At 39.2% G+C, this 23,076-nt stretch overlaps 2 protein-coding genes across 5 annotated transcripts in view; both read right to left on the bottom strand.

Moving 5' to 3' along the window:
- The window catches only part of fah (fumarylacetoacetate hydrolase (fumarylacetoacetase)), a 36,742-nt gene extending 28,209 nt beyond the window's left edge, over window positions 1–8,533 (bottom strand). Inside the window, exons 1-5 of the mRNA XM_042315937.1 lie at window positions 8,342–8,533; window positions 7,990–8,100; window positions 6,689–6,810; window positions 2,561–2,610; window positions 1,969–2,059 (exon numbers count right to left, since the gene is read on the bottom strand). Of these exons, the coding sequence (XP_042171871.1) occupies window positions 1,969–2,059; window positions 2,561–2,610; window positions 6,689–6,810; window positions 7,990–8,100; window positions 8,342–8,506 (539 nt within the window). The 5' untranslated portion in view covers window positions 8,507–8,533. The remainder of the gene's footprint in view (window positions 1–1,968; window positions 2,060–2,560; window positions 2,611–6,688; window positions 6,811–7,989; window positions 8,101–8,341) is intronic.
- Window positions 8,534–8,991: 458 nt separating this feature from the next.
- On the bottom strand, window positions 8,992–23,036 carry zfand6 (zinc finger, AN1-type domain 6). 4 transcript variants are annotated; one of them, XM_042315938.1, is made up of 7 exons: window positions 22,862–23,036; window positions 16,350–16,507; window positions 14,717–14,831; window positions 13,351–13,454; window positions 11,586–11,783; window positions 10,054–10,185; window positions 8,992–9,892 (listed from the first exon to the last, which is right to left on the bottom strand). In XM_042315938.1, the coding sequence occupies exons 2-7, from the start codon at window positions 16,498–16,500 to the stop codon at window positions 9,744–9,746; spliced, it is 849 nt and encodes a 282-aa protein (XP_042171872.1). In that variant the 5' UTR covers window positions 16,501–16,507; window positions 22,862–23,036; the 3' UTR covers window positions 8,992–9,743. The 4 variants fall into 4 exon arrangements, with proteins under 4 accessions (XP_042171872.1, XP_042171874.1, XP_042171873.1 ...); XM_042315940.1 differs by lacking the exon at window positions 22,862–23,036 and adding an exon at window positions 21,976–22,211; XM_042315939.1 differs by lacking the exon at window positions 22,862–23,036 and adding an exon at window positions 21,990–22,210.
- Window positions 23,037–23,076: the final 40 nt, after the last annotated feature.

The raw sequence follows: 23,076 nt of genomic DNA, 5'->3' as shown, positions 1-23,076 counted from the left end.
GTGAGTTACTCTGTCTACATCTAATAATATGGTTAGTTAGTGAGTTACTCTATCTACATCTAATAATATGGTTAGTTAGTGAGTTACTCTGTCTACATCTAATAATATGGTTAGTTACTGAGTTACTCTGTCTACATCTAATAATATGGTTAGTTAGTGAGTTACTCTGTCTACATCTAATAATATGGTTAGTTAGTGAGTTACTCTGTCTACATCTAATAATATGGTTAGTTAGTGAGTTACTCTGTCTACATCTAATAATATGGTTAGTTAGTGAGTTACTCTGTCTACATCTAATAATATGGTTAGTGAGTTACTCTGTCTACATCTAATAATATGGTTAGTTGGTGAGTTACTCTGTCTACATCTAATAATATGGTTAGTTAGTGAGTTACTCTGTCTACATCTAATAATATGGTTAGTTAGTGAGTTACTCTGTCTACATCTAATAATATGGTTAATTAGTGAGTTACTCTGTCTACATCTAATAATATGGTTAGTTACTGAGTTACTCTGTCTACATCTAATAATATGGTTAGTTAGTGAGTTACTCTGTCTACATCTAATAATATGGTTAGTTAGTGAGTTACTCTGTCTACATCTAATAATATGGTTAGTTACTGAGTTACTCTGTCTACATCTAATAATATGGTTAGTTAGTGAGTTACTCTGTCTACATCTAATAATATGGTTAATTAGTGAGTTACTCTGTCTACATCTAATAATATGGTTAGTTAGTGAGTTACTCTGTCTACATCTAATAATATGGTTAGTTAGTGAGTAACTCTGTCTACATCTAATAATATGGTTAGTTAGTGAGTAACTCTGTCTACATCTAATAATATGGTTAGTTAGTGAGTTACTCTGTCTACATCTAATAATATGGTTAGTTAGTGAGTTACTCTGTCTACATCTAATAATATGGTTAGTTAGTGAGTTACTCTGTCTACATCTAATAATATGGTTAGTTAGTGAGTTACTCTGTCTACATCTAATAATATGGTTAGTTAGTGAGTTACTCTGTCTACATCTAATAATATGGTTAGTTACTGAGTTACTCTGTCTACATCTAATAATATGGTTAGTTAGTGAGTTACTCTGTCTACATCTAATAATATGGTTAGTTAGGGGAAATAAATTTCAATCCTCAATTCGTCAGAGCATGGACTACAAGATGTCAAAAGCATTCCACAGGGATGCTGTCCCATGTTGACTCCAATGCTTCCCACAGTTGTGTCAAGTTGGCTGGATGTCCTTTGTGTGGTGGACCATTCTTGACACACACAGGAAACTGTTCAGTGTGTAAAACCCAGCAGAGTTGCAGTTCACGACAAAAACCTGTATGTCTGCCACCTACTACCATACCCCGTTCAAATGCACTTCAATCTTTTGTCTTGTCCAATCACCCTCTGCACACATACACTATCTATGTTTCAATTGTCTCAATGATTAAATTATTATTTAACCTGTCTCCTCCCCTTCATCTACACTGATTGAAGAGGATTTAACAAGTGACATCAATAAGGGATCATATCTTTCACCTGGATAGTCTAAGTCACAGAAAGAGCAGATGTTCTTAATGTTTTGTCCACTCAGTGTAGTTGCGGAACAGGGAACCCTACAGAGAACCCTATTCCCTTTGTAGTTTACTACTTTGACAAGAGGTATTTGGGCTGAGTGGCGCAGCAGTTTAAGGCACTGCATCTCAGTGCTAGAGGCATCACTACAGACCCTGGTTCGATTCCAGGCTGCTTCACAACCGGCCGTGATTGGGAGTCCCATAGGGCGGCGCACAATTGTCACAGCGTCGTTAGGGTTTGGTAGTACGTCATTGTAAATAAGAATTTGTTCTTAACTGACTTGCCTAGTTAAGTAAAGGTTAAACATTTTTTTTTTTAAAGTTGTGCACTATAAAGGGAATAGGATGCCATTTGGGACACAGATGAAGTGTTGGTTGTCATATCATACCAGTTGGGCATCAGGGCATTCTCCTTCCCTCGGAACATAATGCCAACATTGGTGGCATGGTCCCTGGATGAGTAGAAGTCAGTGTAGTCACCTGTGTGTGGTTATATATAGATGCATGTTTGTGTGTGTGATGGAGAGAGAGAGAAAGAGGGCAATTAAGTGACACTGTTAAATATGTACAGTGAACCAATGATCAGCCTTCAGAACCTTTTATATCAACATTTAGCTAGCAAACAAATCTCACAATCACTAGTAAAGTTATATTGGTTAACAGCGCCCCCTCTTGTTCAAGCATTATACAAACACCTCAATTGCGTTGTCTTGACTCCTCGCGTCCTATCTCCTTGCTTCCTTCTCAAACACATTGGATGATCCTCTCATCCGATACAGGGTCAGATTTTGTTTAATATCACTGAGAGTTAAAGTTAGCAATGGCAGAGACATAAATCTGATCCTAGATCTATGCTTAGGGACAATTGTAGGACACATCAAGCTCAGTGAAGAGACAGGAGGAGTGAAATATTGGGTGCATGTCAATAGTCTAAAGTCAGCTTCCTCTCCTTGCCTCTTGTCCTACTGTTAAACAACTCACCTATCTCAGCAGGCAGATGCATGATGGCTGAACTCTTATGGAAGAACGCTCTGAGACATATAAACACACGCACATTACAGAAAAGTAAACATGCTACAAACCACGATAGAAAATTGCTATAGAGTATATAAGTGCTATAGAGTATATAAGTGCTATAGAGTATATAAGTGCTATATATGTTTTAGAATATAGAAGTGGTATAGAATATAGAAGTGTTATAGAGTATAGAAGTGTTAGAGTATAGAAGTGTTTTAGAATATAGAAGTATTATAGAATATAGAAATGTCATAGAATATAGAAGTGTTATAGAGTATAGAAATGTTATAGAGTATAGAAGTGTTATAGAATATAGAAGTGTTATAGAGTATAGAAGTGTTTTAGAGTATAGAAGTGTTTTAGAATATAGAAGTGTTATAGAATATAGAAGTGTTATAGAATATAGAAGTGTCATAGAATATAGAAGTGTCATAGAATATAGAAGTGTTATAGAATATAGAAGTGTTATAGAGTATAGAAGTGTTTTAGAGTATAGAAGTGTTTTAGAATATAGAAGTGGTATAGAATATAGAAGTGTTATAGAGTATAGAAGTGTTAAGAGTATAGAAGTGTTATAGAATATAGAAGTATTATAGAATATAGAAATGTCATAGAATATAGAAGTGTTATAGAGTATAGAAGTGTTATAAATATAGAAGTGTTATAGAATATAGAAGTGTCATAGAATATAGAAGTGTTATAGTTATAGAAGTATAGAAGTGTTATAGAGTATAGAAGTGTTTTAGAGTATAGAAGTGTTTATAGAAGTGTATAGAAATGTCATAGAATATAGAAGTGTCATAGAATATAGAAGTGTCATAGAATATAGAAGTGTTATTATAGAATATAGAAGTGTTATAGAGTATAGAAGTGTTATAGAATAGTGTTTTAGAATATAGAAGTGGTATAGAATATAGAAGTGTTATAGAGTATAGAAGTGTTAGAGATAGAAGTGTTTTAGAATATAGAAGTATTATAGAATATAGAAATGAATATAGAAGTGTTATAGAATATAGAAGTGTTATAGAATATAGAAGTGTTATAGAATATAGAAGTGTCATAGAATATAGAAGTGTTATAGAATATAGAAGTGTTATAGAGTATAGAAGTGTTATAGAATATTGTTTTAGAGTATAGAAGTGTTTTAGAGTATAGAAGTGTTTTAGAATATAGAAGTGTTATAGAATATAGAAGTGTCATAGAATATAGAAGTGTCATAGAATATAGAAGTGTTATAGAATATAGAAGTGTTATAGAATATAGAAGTGTTATAGAGTATACAAGTGTTATAGAATATAGAAGTGTTATAGAGTATAGAGTATAGAAGTGTTATAGAATATAGAAGTGTTATAGAGTATAGAAGTGTTATAGAGTATAGAAGTGTTTTAGAGTATAGAAGTGTTTTAGAATATAGAAGTGTTATAGAATATAGAAGTGTCATAGAATATAGAAGTGTTATAGAATATAGAAGTGTTATAGAGTATAGAAGTGTTATAGAATATAGAAGTGTTATAGAGTATAGAAGTGTTATAGAGTATAGAAGTGTTTTAGAATATAGAAGTGGTATAGAATATAGAAGTGTTATAGAGTATAGAAGTGTTTTAGAATATAGAAGTATTATAGAATATAGAAATGTCATAGAATATAGAAGTGTTATAGAGTATAGAAGTGTTATAGAATATAGAAGTGTCATAGAATATAGAAGTGTTATAGAATATAGAAGTGTTATAGAGTATAGAAGTGTTATAGAGTATAGAAGTGTTTTAGAGTATAGAAGTGTTTTAGAGTATAGAAGTGTTTTAGAATATAGAAGTGTTATAGAATATAGAAGTGTCATAGAATATAGAAGTGTCATAGAATATAGAAGTGTTATAGAATATAGAAGTGTTATAGAATATAGAAGTGTTATAGAGTATATAAGTGTTATAGAATATAGAAGTGTTATAGAGTATAGAGTATATAAGTGTTATAGAATATAGAAGTGTTATAGAGTATAGAAGTGTTATAGAGTATATAAGTGTTATAGAATATAGAAGTGTTATAGAATATAGAAGGGTTATAGAGTATAGAAGTGTTATAGAGTATAGAAGTGTTTTAGAGTATAGAAGTGTTTTAGAATATAGAAGTGTTATAGAATATAGAAGTGTCATAGAATATAGAAGTGTCATAGAATATAGAAGTCTTATAGAATATAGAAGTGTTATAGAATATAGAAGTGTTATAGAGTATAGAAGTGTTTTAGAATATAGAAGTGGTATAGAATATAGAAGTGTTATAGAGTATAGAAGTGTTAGAGTATAGAAGTGTTTTAGAATATAGAAGTATTATAGAATATAGAAATGTCATAGAATATAGAAGTGTTATAGAGTATAGAAATGTTATAGAGTATAGAAGTGTTATAGAATATAGAAGTGTTATAGAGTATAGAAGTGTTATAGAGTATAGAAGTGTTTTAGAGTATAGAAGTGTTTTAGAATATAGAAGTGTTATAGAATATAGAAGTGTCATAGAATATAGAAGTGTCATAGAATATAGAAGTGTTATAGAATATAGAAGTGTTATAGAGTATAGAAGTGTTATAGAGTATAGAAGTGTTTTAGAATATAGAAGTGGTATAGAATATAGAAGTGTTATAGAGTATAGAAGTGTTAAGAGTATAGAAGTGTTTTAGAATATAGAAGTATTATAGAATATAGAAATGTCATAGAATATAGAAGTGTTATAGAGTATAGAAGTGTTATAAATATAGAAGTGTTATAGAATATAGAAGTGTCATAGAATATAGAAGTGTTATAGAATATAGAAGTGTTATAGAGTATAGACGTGTTATAGAGTATAGAAGTGTTTTAGAGTATAGAAGTGTTTTAGAATATAGAAGTGTTATAGAATATAGAAGTGTCATAGAATATAGAAGTGTCATAGAATATAGAAGTGTTATAGAATATAGAAGTGTTATAGAGTATAGAAGTGTTATAGAGTATAGAAGTGTTTTAGAATATAGAAGTGGTATAGAATATAGAAGTGTTATAGAGTATAGAAGTGTTAGAGTATAGAAGTGTTTTAGAATATAGAAGTATTATAGAATATAGAAATGTCATAGAATATAGAAGTGTTATAGAGTATAGAAGTGTTATAGAGTATAGAAGTGTTATAGAATATAGAAGTGTTATAGGGTATAGAAGTGTTATAGAGTATAGAAGTGTTTTAGAGTATAGAAGTGTTTTAGAATATAGAAGTGTTATAGAATATAGAAGTGTCATAGAATATAGAAGTGTTATAGAATATAGAAGTGTTATAGAGTATAGAAGTGTTATAGAGTATAGAAGTGTTTTAGAATATAGAAGTGGTATAGAATATAGAAGTGTTATAGAGTATAGAAGTGTTAGAGTATAGAAGTGTTTTAGAATATAGAAGTATTATAGAATATAGAAATGTCATAGAATATAGAAGTGTTATAGAGTATAGAAGTGTTATAGAGTATAGAAGTGTTATAGAATATAGAAGTGTTATAGAATATAGAAGTGTCATAGAATATAGAAGTGTTATAGAGTATAGAAGTGTTATAGAGTATAGAAGTGTTTTAGAATATAGAAGTGGTATAGAATATAGACGTGTTATAGAGTATAGAAGTGTTAGAGTATAGAAGTGTTTTAGAGTATAGAAGTGCTTTAGAATATAGAAGTATTATAGAATATAGAAATGTCATAGAATATAGAAGTGTTATGGAATATAGAAGTGTTATAGAGTATAGAAGTGTTATAGAGTATAGAAGTGTTATAGAATATAGAAGTGTCATAGAATATAGAAGTGTCATAGAATATAGAAGTGTTATAGAGTATAGAAGTGTTTTAGAATATAGAAGTGTTATAGAATATAGAGGTGTTATAGAATATAGAAGTGTTATAGAGTATAGAAGTGTTATAGAGTATAGAAGTGTTATAGAGTATAGAAGTGTTATAGAGTATAGAAGTGTTTTAGAATATAGAAGTGTTATAGAATATAGAAGTGTCATAGAATATAGAAGTGTTATAGAGTATAGAAGGCAAAATCCAATAATTGTAAAAAAGTGCTACAGAAGTGCTGGAGGCTGACCTGCTCCTGAGGCTGACGTCGTCTCTGAGCGTGGTCTCGTTGGCAGACAGCAGCTGCTGTAGACTCCTCCTGGCCTCCCTCCATGCCTCGTACCCCAGACCCATGAACGCATTCAGGGTCGGCTAGTCGAGAGGTTGGAACATATGATGGAGGAAACGCATACAAATCTAAAGTATTATTTGATTTTATACTGTATATAGCCCTCATAACAAGTAACCCAGCCTGGACCCCCGAGGAGCAAGTATCAGCACAGTGGCAAGGAAAAACAACCTAAAAGGAAGAAACTTCAAGAGAAAACAGGCATGTTTGCAAGTTGAATGCAAGTCCAATTTGTTTTGACGTTGGTGTGGGGGCAGCTCTCACTCATGCAAGCAGGTCTCTTCATTGACGCCCCCAGGGGTGGAAATGTGGGGAACCGGGTTCCAGGAGTGAAAATATCCTCAGGGGAACCTGTGCATTTAAGATTGAATTCAAGGAGTGAAATCATGATAGAAAATATTCTTCTTCTTTCATTTCCTGTTGATACCTCGTGTGATTTCAACAGCATGATGAGGCTTTCTCTCCTTGTCTCATTCCCCCATCAGCACTAATGTGACAGAACTGGACAGGCGAAAGACAATTCCAAGTAGGAATTCACCATTGTGCTTTAACGGATCCTGTTATGTCAGAGCAGCACCCAGCTGAAGGGGGGAGACAGTTGGGAGGCAGCAGCACACAAGGCCTCCAGGGTAGCCTAGTGTTTAGAGCGTTGGACTAGTAACCGGAAGGTTGCAAGTTCAAACCCCCGAGCTGACAAGGTACAATTCTGTCATTCTGCCCCTGAACAGGCAGCTAACCCACTGTTCCTAGGCCGTCATTGAAAATAAGAATTTGTTCTTAACTGACTTTCCTAGTTAAATAAAGGTTTAAAAAAAATAGTAGTATTAGGGACCCATTCACAGGCAGAGGGCGAGAGGAGACACTCCAAACCAATTCACACTACTCGCTTGTAGATTTAATGTACTGTATAGTCCACAATATATGAAGCATACATTCTAATTGATGACTCAGGTATGGATTTTCTCAAGGAAGAGAAGCAGTGCATCGTGGCCATTGAATAGACCTACCCTCCTAGCATGCTGCACTATTGGCTACATAAAGTAGGCCCATGTAGCTGTAAGTAAACTAGTGGAGATACATAGTAAACGTGCCATGTTACATTTCCAGGTGAATGCATAATGTATATTGCCATCAGTGCCGATAAGAAATATCAACCATCAATACGAGACATTGCGGAGCATTATACATTTTGATGGCCTTACCTGGTCAAACACATCCTGGTGATTGGAGAGCACAGGGCCTCTGAAGAGTGATTTTATAACGCTCAAATCCAAAATCTGATCGCCAATCGCAACCCCAATCCGGTGCCTGGGCTAAGTGACACGAGACATTTGTGAAAACAGTAAACAGGAATGAAATACCAAAATGGAACGATATTGGAGAAGCTACTTTGTAAACTACAATGTTTCATCCAAGAGAACCTCACGTTTCCACAGTGGTTTGTAACATTTTATCCCAAGAAAATCTATTTACATGCCCTAGTTTTATGGCACAGGAGACGGTGTAGGAAAACCGATTCAACTAAAAGTACAACACATTTAGCGTCATACTCACATTTTCCGGTGTCGAGAACACGCCATATGGTAAATTGTGATAGGAGAAGTCGGACTTTTCGTCAATTTTTACAAAAGACATTTTGAAATTGCAGTTGTACTCCGGTATACTTTCCAAGGTAAGCAACAGCGTGAGTAACTTCTTCCAGATGTTGACCGCAGCCATAGGACAGCCCGCCTCCCACAGAATGAACCAACGACCAATAGGAAACGCTCTCTTATATCCACCCTTTTTCAAGAACTGTTAACCCAAAAATGAAAATGACTCAGCAAAAATTATGCGGTCTAGAACTGATTACCCTTTATTGATTGGGGTGTGATAAATATTACCCTATTAAAAAAGTTAAAAGTTACGAGTGACGTTATTTTGTGATATCAATGAAGTAGACTGTTAAACTGCGTTTACACAGGCAGCACAATCCTGATCTTTTTCCCACAAATTGGTATTTTGATCAATCACAAAATCTTTTCGGTCATATTTTTCAGAGCTGATCTGACTGGTCAAAATGCAAGTGAGTAATAAAAAAATATCAGAATTGGGCTGCCTGTATAAAGGCATTATATGACAGTACTCATTAACATCCAAAAGCACTTTTTGGACCTTACTTTACTTCATTTGTTTTCTGAGAAAATTGTACCAAATGCATAACGTTTCAAATTTTCAAAAATGTGTTAGAGCTTTATTCAGATCAAAGTTAAGACAGTGAATAAACTAACATAAATACAGAACAATAGATTCGGGTCATACTCCTGTGCACCCATAAATGAACTTTATAATCCTCAAACGCACAACCGGAAACATGCATACAGGCTATTCATAATCATATGATAAACATTAAACATAAAAGAGTTTACACAGCAGATCACACAGTCTTTAAAATGACTCAATTATACAAAAAGGTCTGGGAGCAACGGCACAATCCTGGTTTCTGCTCTCTCGCTGATAATGTAAAACACAATCTGTTCCGTCGTCTTTGTCAGGCTACATACAGTCCAAAACGAGGAATGGAAAGATCCTTGATGCTTTTTAACATGCTTGTTTTTTGTATTTTTTTTTAACACCAGAAAAACACAGCCTTTCCAGTAGTAGCCAACAAAGTAATTAAAGCCCATTTAATCATTCTAAATATTGTAACGGTTTAAATCTTCAGATTTTTCATAAACCACAACATTTAAGGGATAAAATAATTAAAACTACAAAAGGAAACAGGTTAAGTAAAAATACATTTACAAAGACATAGTTTTTGCAGCTGACATGCATGATTTTAAAGTGTCCGATGGGAATGGAGCGTTGCTCACATAAACAACTTCAAATCAAAAGAGGAAACGGAGAAAGGAAGAGGTGGTTGATGGGTCATCTAAAAGCGCAGGCTTCCGGGTGGACATCGATTCTCAGCAAACCTTCAGATCTTCTGTATCTTCTCCCCGACGCAGACAGGGTTCGCTTTCCTGATCTTCTCCGCTGCGTCGGCCTTGTAGTTGAAAGTGCAGTTGTGAACGTCTGAGTACCGGTGCATGCTGCAGAACACGTTGCCGCATCGGCAGTCGAAGCCTGGGAACACAGACGGAAGAGTTTGAAGGTAAAAGAAAAAAGAAAATGGCTGACCGCCAAATGTATCTCCAGGATATAAAGTACATACAGAGACAGAGCGAGAAAATGGGAACTATTAAGTCACTGCACTAAGCCAACAGGAGAATGTGTCAGAACCTTACCCGTGAGGCCAACTTTCTTGCGGCAGGAGAAGCAGCGATTCTTCTTGGCGGCTTTGGGTTGGTCCGAGTCCGAGGGTTTGTCCTGTCCGTCTACCGAGGCCTGGTCCGTGTCCTCGGATACCGATACAGACACTGGATGGATCACACAGAACAACAACTTTACAGTCTCACCTTCTCAGCAATACTGCTGCAGCTTTAAAGAAATTCCCAATACCCATGCATTTCAGGAGATGGCACTACAATTCACTGTGCTACAGACTAACGCTTCCATCACACAGACAGAGTCATTGCATTTTGGTACACCAGAAGTACATTCATTTCCAATGAAAACACTGCGTTTGCCTTGCAGCATTGCAGAGCGTTCAGTGTTGTGCATACGGTGGATTTATCGATGTGTCAAACTGTCTGCGTAGACGACATGACAGAAATGGTAGCAAAGGTGAATGTTGAACATTCGGAACATACATATCCAGATGTTGCGTACTATTTTGCGCAAGGACACTGTCAGTGTGATCGAAGCGGAAGCCTACTATGCTTGTTGCCACAACATATTTTCAGTAGGAAAAATAAAAAAACAGCCGAAAATTGACATTTTTACAACACATTTGCTTTTCTTTGTTTAGATTCACTTTTGAACATAATGGGTAGAAAAGCTTATCTTATCTGGCACAAAGCCAGCGCCCTTTCCCTGTCATGGAGAAGAGAAGTCACAACAGAAGTGACTGGGTTATTGCATGGTGCTAGTACTTGCCTTTGGGTAAACGTATCACACAGTAAGCATTCAACTGTAAGAATGAAGTGTTAAAGTACTAACCAGTTCCTTTATTGTTCGTATCTTGATATTTTTTCCTCCTATTAACAAAGTAAACATTTTTATATACACGTGTCCTTTTTAAGTTTATACAAAACCCATATTGTACAGTCTTGACCATATGGATATGAAGGGATGATTTTTAGAAGGGGCCTGAAGATTGGGACTGTGTCCCAGTCCTCTCAAAGAGCATCCGTTCTTCATTACCTTTGAATAGTAGTGGATGGGGTTTCTACAATACCCTTTCACCCATGGCGACATGGAAGATCAGTGGTCATGGGGGAAAGGAGATAAGGAAAGGTGGCCATTGGGATTAAGTAGAAACCAAACGGAAGGAAATGTACCGAAACGGGGAGTACCTGAACTTGTTCATTAAGAAACGCTTGTTTTCATTTTTCATTGCAAAACATTTTGCTACGGTGTGCACTTATGAATACAACCCAGGTTTTGGCCACCCTTGGTACAGGGAAAGCAACTAGCAGCTGTTCTCAGACTCTCACTGCTCTCTAGAACTCACTCAATCCACTCTCTAAAAGCTTATAAGCCATTATAACAACCATTGACAGCCGTCTGTTCTGTCCGTGTGCGTCCCAAAAGGCACACTATTCCCTATATACACAGTAGTGCACTACTTCAGACCAGGTCCCCATAGGCCATGGTCAGAAATAGTGCACTACACATTGGGAATAGGGTGCTATTTGTCACGATTGTCCTCACTCACCCTTCTCTCCATGTGGCTCCTCTAGCTTCCTCTTGCGAGAGCTGTCCTCTGGGGCAGGCCTTCTGACTGACTTCCTGTCCTGGCTATCCTGGCTTTTCACTGGCTGACTGTCCTGTCTATCAGGGAAAGTCTCTGAGCTACCTGCTGTGCTGGGCTCCTGCTGTTCACTTTCTACAGCTGCTCTACATGGTGTTCGCTCTGCACACAGACACACACACACAGAGACAAACTTTAGCGACTGGTTTGTAATTTCAAGACTAAAAGCTTAACACTTTGGGGTATTTTCTACCCTTCTAACACGGTTCCTCTTTAATAAATGTTGAATTGGTTATATGTACTGTAACTGTTCTAGAAGACAGAAACACTAGAGACCTATAGGTTATGACTGTAACCCCGGTTCTCTGATAGTATGAGTGAGGTATTTCACTATGGGATACGCCCTCAGTGTATCCGTCAGAAGCCTTACTACACCAGCCATGATTGGCTGGACGTCGAGACGTGCGAGTAGGGAAAGGGTGTCCCTCCTACCCTATACTCTATAACACAACATCTGAGTCATTCAAGAATAAGCCACACCTCTTCCCCACTCATGCAAGGAGGGTGTTCTAGTGAAATACTTCACTCATACTATCAGAGAACCAGGGTTACAGTTGTAATCTATAGTTCTCTTAAGTATTAGTTTCAGTATTTCACTATGGGATATACTGACTCCTGTATTGCCAGACAAGCTTATTCTGACGACCGACTGCCCTGTGCTATATATATATCAAACGCTGGGGGCGTATCCCATAGTGAAAGACAGAAACACTAGAGAACCAGTGTAACTGTTGTAGAAGAGGGTAGACAGAAACACTAGAGAACCAGTGTAACTGTTGTAGAAGAGGGTAGACGGAAACACTAGAGAACCAGTGTAACTGTTGTAGAAGAGGGTAGACGGAAACACTAGAGAACCAGTGTAACTGTTGTAGAAGAGGGTAGACGGAAACACTAGAGAACCAGTGTAACTGTTGTAGAAGAGGGTTGAGAACCAGTGTAACTGTTGTAGAAGAGGGTAGACGGAAACACTAGAGAACCAGTGTAACTGTTGTAGAAGAGGGTAGACGGAAACACTAGAGAACCAGTGTAACTGTTGTAGAAGAGGGTAGACGGAAACACTAGAGAACCAGTGTAACTGTTGTAGAAGAGGGTAGACGGAAACACTAGAGAACCAGTGTAACTGTTGTAGAAGAGGGTAGACAGAAACACTAGAGAACCAGTGTAACTGTTGTAGAAGAGGGTAGACGGAAACACTAGAGAACCAGTGTAACTGTAATCCAGCAGGAGAGGATTGTGTCTGAAATCCTTCCTGAAATCCCTAGGCTGAACTTTGGGCTTTCTCTACTACCGATTTCTAAGCAAATAGAGATGGGACAACAATGTGCGTCTGTGTGTAAAACCACCCCACGGACTGAGATTGACTGCAAGAGGGTATGAGGTGAAGGGTTCCCATGGTAGTGAGCCCACATTTGGTGTGTGAGAGACCTCAGGCTATTCACAGGAACATGAGAGGGTAGCAAAGCAACAGAACTATTGTCTGAATCCTAACTTGAGAGTCGCCTGCATAACTCAAGTCTTATGTATACCATGCATTGATGTCAATGAGAACATGTCAATTCATGTCAATGACATCTAGCACAGAAATGTGAGTTACACGCGCACATCTCAAATGAGGATTGACTCGTCCCTATGAGAAAAGGTTTGTGTGAAACACGCTGGTAATACACACCTTGTATCTCTTCTGTTTTCAGGTCTTCTTCAGACTTGGCTGTCCTCTCCTCTTCTGAATGAGTAGCTGGTGCTGTCGTTAAGAGTGACTGGCTAGATACAACCCTGGGGGGGGAATGTCAGTGTTCAATTAGCCTAAAGCATGATCCATCAGTTGGTAGTGTAGATTAGAAGACTAGCTATATACAGTATTATGAAAATGGTACACTTGAAGACTTCAATTTCATCCTATTCAGGATGTTTCTGAAAATGCACTGAAGGAAGAAAACGGACTAAAATCCAATGACATGCGGCTCATCATCAACTATGGCAATCATACTACAAAGCATTTCACCACTAATGCCCACCTCACTGTCAGACAGTCAGAATGATTGGCATTCACATGAGGCATTTAGCAGACCCTCTTATCCAGAAAGACCTAGTGGCAGCTGTCCACTGTGGCTTCATAATAGGGTCTCTGTGGTTATAGATAGAGCTACAAGCTTTCAATGTTGAAGCAATAAAAAGTGTATTAAAAATGGATAAAACCGTAACGACCGTAGAGAAATGAGCAGAACTCAATTCTATACAGTGATTTAAAAAAAAAATTCAAATCATTTTCTGTGGGTTTGAGAAAACAGTGTCCCTGTAGATTTGGGCAGGGCTAAGTACGGTACAGATAGACAAAGACAGAGCTCATTAGATAACCACAGAATGTCTCGTGTCTTTAACACACACACACTGGGGGAAACAGACATGGCAAGTGGAATCTGTCTCATAGAAGAGACAGAAGCGTCCAGGGAGATGACATCACTATTCAGACAGAACTATAGATGATTGACTTCCTTGTACTGTACTTCAATGGGGTACAGGAAGACCATGGTGCAAAAATAACCTTCACTTCCGCTGAGAAACCACTTAATGATTGACACACTAATTTAAAAGAACACATCTCTGAATTTTGTAACAGGAAATAAATGATCCAGGTTTAAAATAATAATTAAAGCCTGGGAATCCACCGTCATACTAGCCTTGACCATACGTAGTAAGCAATGCAAGAACTACAAATAGCGACGCAAAATGACTCTACACAGTTGCATAGCAAAAATACTCAGATGTGGGCAGCCCCACAGCTATAAACTGGTGTGCAAGTATGCAGGATTGCCATGTGGGTTTTTTGGCATTGCGTACGTACAGTAATAACTATGTATATCTAGTGAACCAACGTTTCACATAGGCTACTTTATTACATTGATTTCCACATGGCCTGTGTATCCTATACTGTATGTTGCATGGCTGGCTTGGCAGCTACACCGTAGACATGGTGGTAGAGGTGTGATCATGCTTATAGCGTGTTTCAGAGAAGAGTAGCTCTATACCTACTGTACCTGTTCATCCTGGTGTCTGTGTGGGTCGTGGATGACGGCACGTCTACAGTACTGCTCTCTGAGCACTGGGCTAGGAGGGACTCCCCCAGGCTGCTAACCGCCGCAGAGGACGACACTGCAATGACAACACACGTTTCAATCAGAGCAGCCCCAAAACAGAGAGGAAGAGGCAAAGCGAAGAGGGACAACTGGGCCCAAAATCTGTCTTCTCCAGCAGGTGCCGTTTTGATTTGATTTGTCACTCACCAAGCAAGGAGGTTTTGTATGTCGGTCAATGAGTGTAGAATTTGAATAAATCTTACCCTGATGAAGACAGCTTGTCTGTCGAAACATTGGATATTAGGTTATTAAATTATTGGATCCTCCTAGAGTGTGGGCTCTCCTTTAAATTTTTCAAGTGTTCTACTCCGCTAGCCAGCACCTCACCTAAATAGCTGTGTGTTTCTGGTGTTCTACTCCGCTAGCCAGCACCTCACCTAAATAGCTGTGTGTTTCTAGTGTTCTACTCCGCTAGCCAGCACCTCACCTAAATAGCTGTGTGTTTCTGGTGTTCTACTCCGCTAGCCAGCACCTCACCTAAATAGCTGTGTGTTTCTGGTGTTCTACTCCGCTAGCCAGCACCTCACCTAAATAGCTGTGTGTTTCTGGTGTTCTACTCCCTAAATAGCTGTGTGTTTCTGCCAGCACACCTCACCTAAATAGCTGTGTGTTTCTGGTGTTCTACTCCGTTTCTAGTGTTCTACCGCTAGCCAGCACCTCACCTAAATAGCTGTGTGTTTCTGTGTGTTCTACTCCGCTGTGTGTTTCTGGTGTTCTAGCCAGCACACCTCACCTAAATAGCTGTGTGTTTCTGGTGTTCTACTCCGCTAGCCAGCACCTCACCTAAATAGCTGTGTGTTTCTGGTGTTCTAAATAGCTGTGTGTTTCTGGTGTTCTACTCCGCTAGCCAGCACTTCACCTAAATAGCTGTGTGTTTCTGGTGTTCTACTCCGCTAGCCAGCACCTCACCTAAATAGCTGTGTGTTTCTGGTGTTCTACTCCGCTAGCCAGCACCTCACCTAAATAGCTGTGTTTCTTTCACCACTTGTAGAATTTGATTAACATAAAATGCAATGGCTTATTTGATAGAATATATATTTTATAATGCTTAGGTTGTTACGAGTGTACTGATATAAGTAGGATACATGACATCCCGGAAACTTAGAGAAAAAATATGTTATATTGGAGTTGTGCCTGTTGTTCATACAGGCATCTGCCCTCTCATTGGCTAGAATGGGCCAACTTGATCTTGCCTCCTGACTGTCTTCCATTTTTAAGACATTTCTTTTAATTGGGTATCTGCTAAAGATAATGGATAATCTGTGGCAAACATCACTCACTCAAACGAGACTGTCTAAAGTTACAGTCATTGTCTGGTGTTACTGTCGCTATCATTAGTCTTTCAAACAAACTTCAGTCGTTTTTTGTAAACTGACTTCATTGTGAAATAGTAAGTCCCAAACATCGGCAATTGTGCTCACTCAGTCAAAAGTCAAAAAGGGTCGGTGTCAATATTTTGGTCTTTTTTGATTGATAAACTAAATGATCATCAATAAGATACTGGAAAGCTCTGTGGAATCTCTTTCCTACTCACCTGGTGGACTGACTCGTCCATTGTTGTTTTGTCTCTGGAGGAAGTCCTTGTAGCACATCGAACACATGCCATTGTTTCGCGGGTTGCTGTAGAAACCGCAGCCAGTGGTGCAGAGCAGCGGCCCTTGGTTCTGGTTGGTCTCCTGGGCCATGTCCCTCCTGTGGAGGTCAAGAGGGGAGAGATCAAAGCCATATTGACCTATCACACCATTTCAGGATTGGCTGCTGTCTAGGTCTAAAACATGCTTAGGTATTGGTGAAAGCCAAAGGTTAGTTTCTTGAAAAGGGAGCAGAGAAGGCCAGTGTGCTGTTGCAAAAGGCTATAGCACTTAGCACACACTTATCCAAGGTGACTTTTAGAATAAGTACGTGATCCTTGTGGTAACTGAACACACACTTGTGGTGTTGCTAGTGCCATACTCTTACCAACTGACACACCGAACCGGAAGGAAGATTGTCTTCTAATCTCTAGCCAGCTGTAGCATTGAAAGTGGTGTAAACCAAAACAAGTTGGTCACAATTCCCTAGACTTGGACTCAAGTTCTAGAAGTTGTTTGTTGCATCACGATGCCTGAGCATTCTATGGCAACACAATGACCTAAGCACTGAAAACATATAAATCACTGGTACTTAGGCTATGTGATATTAACACATAGGAGAGCTATGTAGGTTAATTGCTGAAAGTGGAAGATAACAGTAGCTACAACTAATCTGTGTCTTTGGTCACGCCCAATCTCTGACCGACCGACTGCTGAGTCGGTGTACCTCTCACTTCTGTTTCTCTGGGCCAGCCTGCCCTTGTAAGGCAGTCAAAACAACATATAGCCTAAGCGAAGAGTTAAAATGTGCTGTATTAAAAATCAGACGAGAAACCCAAGCCTTACACTCACTCTCCTGTATAACAAGTGACAGGCTGACACAGACTTGAGAGAAGAGGGTAAGAAGAGGGGCAGGGAATGAGGCTGCTTATGTCACCAGTACAACTGGATATGGGTGACCTAGAGACAGAGACTAGAGAGCAGAGAGACTAACTACAGGTCAAATACAGCCTAGAGAGCAGAGAGACTAACTACAGGTCAAATACAGCCTAGAGAGCAGAGAGACTAACTACAGGTCAAATACAGCCTAGAGAGCAGAGAGACTAACTACAGGTCAAATACAGCCTAGAGAGCAGAGAGACTAACTACAGGTCAAATACAGCCTAGAGAGCAGAGAGACTAACTACAGGTCAAATACAGCCTAGAGAGCAGAGAGACTAACTACAGGTCAAATACAGCCTAGAGAGCAGAGAGACTAACTACAGGTCAAATACAGCCTAGAGAGCAGAGAGACTAACTACAGGTCAAATACAGCCTAGAGAGCAGAGAGACTAACTACAGGTCAAATACAGCCTAGAGAGCAGAGAGACTAACTACAGGTCAAATACAGCCTAGAGAGCAGAGAGACTAACTACAGGTCAAATACAGCCTAGAGAGCAGAGAGACTAACTACAGGTCAAATACAGCCTAGAGACAGAGAGACTAACTACAGGTCAAATACAGCCTAGAGAGCAGAGAGACTAACTACAGGTCAAATACAGCCTAGAGAGCAGAGAGACTAACTACAGGTCAAATACAGCCTAGAGACAGAGAGACTAACTACAGGTCAAATACAGCCTAGAGAGCAGAGAGACTAACTACAGGTCAAATACAGCCTAGAGAGCAGAGAGACTAACTACAGGTCAAATACAGCCTAGAGAGCAGAGAGACTAACTACAGGTCAAATACAGCCTAGAGAGCAGAGAGACTAACTACAGGTCAAATACAGCCTAGAGAGCAGAGAGACTAACTACAGGTCAAATACAGCCTAGAGAGCAGAGAGACTAACTACAGGACAAATACAGCCTAGAGAGCAGAGAGACTAACTACAGGTCAAATACAGCCTAGAGACAGAGAGACTAACTACAGGTCAAATACAGCCTAGAGACAGAGAGACTAACTACAGGTCAAATACAGCCTAGAGACAGAGAGACTAACTACAGGACAAATACAGCCTTGGCGTAGGCTAACAACTTGATTTACAGCTCACCTTTTTTGTTATACACTAAGTCAGGGTTCCCCAACTGGCAGCCCGCAGTTCAATTTATCCCCCCCCCCCCAAGTTTTCTGAGCAAGAAAAAGGGACATAAGACTAGAAACACCAGCAAAATCAGCTCTAATTTAACTTGAGATATTTTCCAAAGAATTTCCACACATAATAAAGAGATATGTGATTATACACAAATGTAAGCAAGGTTTGAAATAACTATTTTAGTCAAATGATATCTGTTTGGGCTTCTTGCAGTCAATTTGCACGTTTACAGAAATTATGTAAACGGCCCCCTGACCATCTGCCTGCTGCTGAATCTAGTTGATGATCCCTGCACTAGGCTATATAATTGGGCCTAATACATTCTGTGCGGCCTCATTTTCTGTGCAGGGAACAGCATTAGGACTAATTCGATACAGGCTACTGCTCCATAGCCAAGTTGATAGCCTACACTCTTTGTAACACTTAGGCTACTATGTCAAAACATCAAAGAAGCCACAGAAATGTAAACTCTGCTAATGTGGCATAAGCTGCATAAGGATGCATCCCAAATGACATTATATTAGGCCCTTCTCAAAAGTAGTGCACTAAATGTTTATGCATTTAACCTTTATTTAACTAGGCAAGTCAGTTAAAAACAAATTCTTATTTACAATGACGGCCTACACCGGCCAAACCGGGACAACGCTGGACCAATTGTGTCGCCCTATGGGACTCCCAATCACAGCCGGTTGTGATACAGCCTGGAATCAAATCAGAGTGTCGGTAGTGACGACTCTAGCACCGAGATGCAGTGCCTTAGACCACTGCACCACTCCGGGAGGCCAAATATAGGGAATAGGGTGCCATTTGGGACGTAGTCTAAACTAAGCCTGGATATGGTAACACTGATCTGGGTAGTAGTGATATAATGGTGCATCTGCTGGGTTGGACATCTGGTGTATGGTTTAGTACACTGCCATTTCCTCCATGGGAGACAGGGTAGGGAGGGCTGCTTCACTACCCTGAGAATGCATAGGAAAATATACAGAACGCATAACAAGTTTAAGAGCCCGTGGACGTGTGACACCAAAGTGTCGTCAGCATCGTACTGGGCTCTTAAGGTAATACGGAGAGGAAATCATTTGACTTCATCATCCTAATTCTATCTTTTACATAAACCGAGTGATTTGACAGAGAGGAGAGAGGGAGAGAGAGAGAGGGAGAGAGAATAATCCAGTGGTAATCTCAGGGACTGTCTTTAATCAGGGTGAATAGCAACCACTCACAGAGGGGCTGAAATACCAAGATTACCATGGTGAAAAGAAAGCGAGCCATACAACAGCAGGTTAACTCAATGAAGATCATGCTAACAGTGAGCTGAGATTCACACTCTTTCTATTGCTGCAGCCTGAAACCATAGACCACCTATAGGCTCTCCTTTTGCTCAGGTCTTGTGCCATGTTCAGAATTTGTGCCGTGCCTGTGTGATTTTTCTCCTTTGTTCTGAAACAGCCTACTGGTGGAAGAGACATGCAGAGGTCCTAAGTAAGCATTTCGTTGGACGGTGTATACCATGTGTATCCTGTACATACGACTAATACAACTTATCCAGAGCCCGTATTTATGAAGTGTCTGATCTAGGATCAGATCCTGCCTGTCCATAATAATTTGATTCATTATGATCTGAAAGGCTAAACTGATCCTAGATCAACACTCCTACTTTGAGACACTTGATAAATACAGGCTCAGATCTCAGGTTCCGAAGATCAGCACCATTCCATCCTTCTCAATATTACTGTAATTAAAGTCCCTCCTCGCTCCCCTTCCTTACACCAATCATTGCCCCAATTCTCTACCCCTGCCCCCCTGATGCCAATCTCCAGATGAATTAGTGAGATCTCATGATGGCCTCCTCTAGTCTAGATTATGTTATGCAATCTGCCATTTCAAAACTACAATAGTAACAATCCCACACAAACACACAATACGCCCACACACACGTGAGAGAGAAACACACACACACACACACACACATCAATGCATATAGACCGAAATCAGATCAAGCTTGAGTAGGCTACGTGGAAGCGATAAGTGGTGACTTCACACACAGCAGGCTACTTTCTCAGGTTGAACATAGAAACGATGTGGACTGTCTTTACAGCAGGCCATTACAGCAGGCCAATGAGATGCTCCAGTCCAAAACAATGGCACCATAGTATTCCCTACATAGCCCTACGGGCCCTGGTCAAAAGTAGTGCACTATATAGTAAATAGGGTGCCATTTAGGACCCACACCTGGTGAGAGGTGAATCATTCAGAGAACACAACAACCATTAGGCCTACCTGGAGCTGAAACTATGTCTGGCATGCCATCATTACGCTGTACAGTAAGGTATCTTTAACGAACATGATGAGGAATCCAATATGTAGACTAGCCTGAACATCTTCCCTAATCATACATCTTAGCTAACAGGCAAGAGACATAAGGCCCATCTAAATGCCAAAACATGTGTAGACCTACACATTCGGTTTAGCTGAAATCTGGAAAACAAACGTATGAACTCCAGCTGAAGCCTTGTTGCACACATCACAGCAGAGGCTAAGGACAGTGTTATGTCATTGGCCTAGTTGTGCAACCACAGTGAACCAGTTCAACAAAGACTGACACACAGTCACTCATGACTATAGGCTACATGCTGACTCTCACACAGATAGGCCGATATATTCACCTTGGCTGTGGAAAGAACTCTCTCCTCTACTAGCAAGGATGTCATCTGAGGGTATCGGCCAGGGACTTGTCATCGGATTCCATTTATCTAAAGTGGCGTAATGTGGTTTGGGGGAACCAATATAACTAAATAACTGTTCTTATAGGCTGGGGTAATAGTCTACTAGTGTTGTTTGAATAGGCCAACACTATCCAAGTCACAGGAACCCATTGCCATAGGCTAGCCTACATCCACATGACATCACAGGTGTTAGCCTACATTATGATTTGCCATTGGCTTTGTTTATTTAGCAAGTAAGCTATCATTTTAACTGAACAGCTGTCTTACAGCAACACTGGGCCTCTAGTAGTAGATGGACCTAGCAGCAACAGAGGAAGTAGGGGTCCTCCATTGGTCTCAAAATAGTCCAATATAAGCTCTGAGATGCAACAAAGCGAAGGGAATTGTACGATAACATAAAAACTATTTGATTGTCCTAGTCCCAAGCACATTAGCTACAAAAACAAACTGGGTAAATAAATGCTGCCATCAACTAGACAACATTATACAAACATATAATTCAAACAATGAAAACTTGCAACAATGAACCTAGTCAGTAGCTCTTACAGTAGCTTGCAGTGAGCGCAGTAAATTGCGATTAAAATCACACGGAACTGTGTGAAAAATGTTGTTAGAAATCCCCAGCCTAGCCTGTATTATCGTTTTACTGCCTGTCTCAACAGTGCCCAGTATTGTTCGGATAAGTGCATCATTGTAACAGGCAACTTAGGCAGACAAATAACGGGGTTGGTTGAGAATAAACCTGAAATGGATGTCCATCACAATCATTTAACTTTGTATTGGACCAACCTCAAGAAACGTACCAATTTCCCCCTCTCTCCTACTCCTCTCTTTCTTCGTCTCTACACCAGCAGATTACATCCGACATCATACGCAGAACGATCCCACAACGTAACGTACTGAACTGACTACACATAATCCATTGTCATTGGCTGTTTGCTTAGTAAACCACGCCCATATATATTATCGTCTTGCACAAATTAAACGTCAATCATTTACAGCCTTTTAAAAACACAGCTGGTTGGACAGGGTATGTGAAAGTATACACCCCGAATACAACAGTGACAGAAAACAAGTATAATAACAAATTGTCACCGACAAAAGTATTGTAACCAGCCATTACGTAAATGTCGCTAACGTTACCTCTTAATTAGCTGTCATTTATCATTATAACGTTAAGCAAACGTTATCTACTGTTCGTCCAAGAAGTTGTTGACATCAACATGATTATGATGTAGTTAACTGCCTATGCATCTACTGACCTATTATATTTCAAATCCAACTTTAAAACAGGGAATGTAACATTAAAAACAAAAAGTATCTAGCTAACGTTAGCTAACATCAAGTGTTAAAGTTTTGTGCAGGCTAGCCGTCCTTGGATAAGTGGACACTAACCTAGTTTTCATGGACCGAGGTCATACACTATGATACAGTTACAGTAGCTAACGTCGTTAACTAACTAGCTAGCTAACGTAGTAGCACTGGCAGGACAGTATATCGTGTACATATAGTCACACTAACGTTAGTTAGATAACTTAGCTGTACCAGAACATTAGATGCTGTAGCTAAATAAAGATCTAAAGCATCGTTAAAAGTTAGTGCGATATCTACTGGCTAGCCAGCTAGCTACACAGACCCATCAGTAGCTAGCTAGTTTGAACTGACGTTGCCTTACCTTCTGTTTAACGTTACGTTTCTACTCGTAAGTAAGCTAGCCCACGATAACTTTCTTGGACTTCGGAAAAGACTAGCTAGGTATGAAAAACGAACGACCACGGTTGTAGGCTTGCTAACTCTACGCGGTGTTGTTGGGTCTGTCTTGTCTCGCCTCTCCCCGACCAGACACTGTCTATTTGTTACTTTTTACACTTCAACTCCGACTGTTAAACT

The sequence above is a fragment of the Oncorhynchus tshawytscha genome, unplaced genomic scaffold, assembly GCF_018296145.1.
Source record: "Oncorhynchus tshawytscha isolate Ot180627B unplaced genomic scaffold, Otsh_v2.0 Un_contig_4685_pilon_pilon, whole genome shotgun sequence".
Lineage (NCBI taxonomy): Eukaryota > Metazoa > Chordata > Actinopteri > Salmoniformes > Salmonidae > Oncorhynchus > Oncorhynchus tshawytscha.
Note: the sequence above shows the minus strand (reverse complement) of the source record. Positions and strands in the feature narration are given on the sequence as shown.

What these genes read in the sequence shown, in the direction of transcription:
- zfand6 (XM_042315938.1), bottom strand. Translation starts at nt 16,500, where the DNA reads ATGGCCCAGGAGACCAACCAGAACCAAGGGCCGCTGCTCTGCACCACT. An exon ending in GAAAACAGAAGAGATACAAG is followed by an intron (nt 11,784 to 13,350) that starts GTGTGTATTACC and finishes GTCTGTGTGCAG; the next exon opens with AGCGAACACCATGTAGAGCA. An exon ending in CAAGAAAGTTGGCCTCACGG is followed by an intron (nt 9,893 to 10,053) that starts GTAAGGTTCTGA and finishes CTGTGTTCCCAG; the next exon opens with GCTTCGACTGCCGATGCGGC.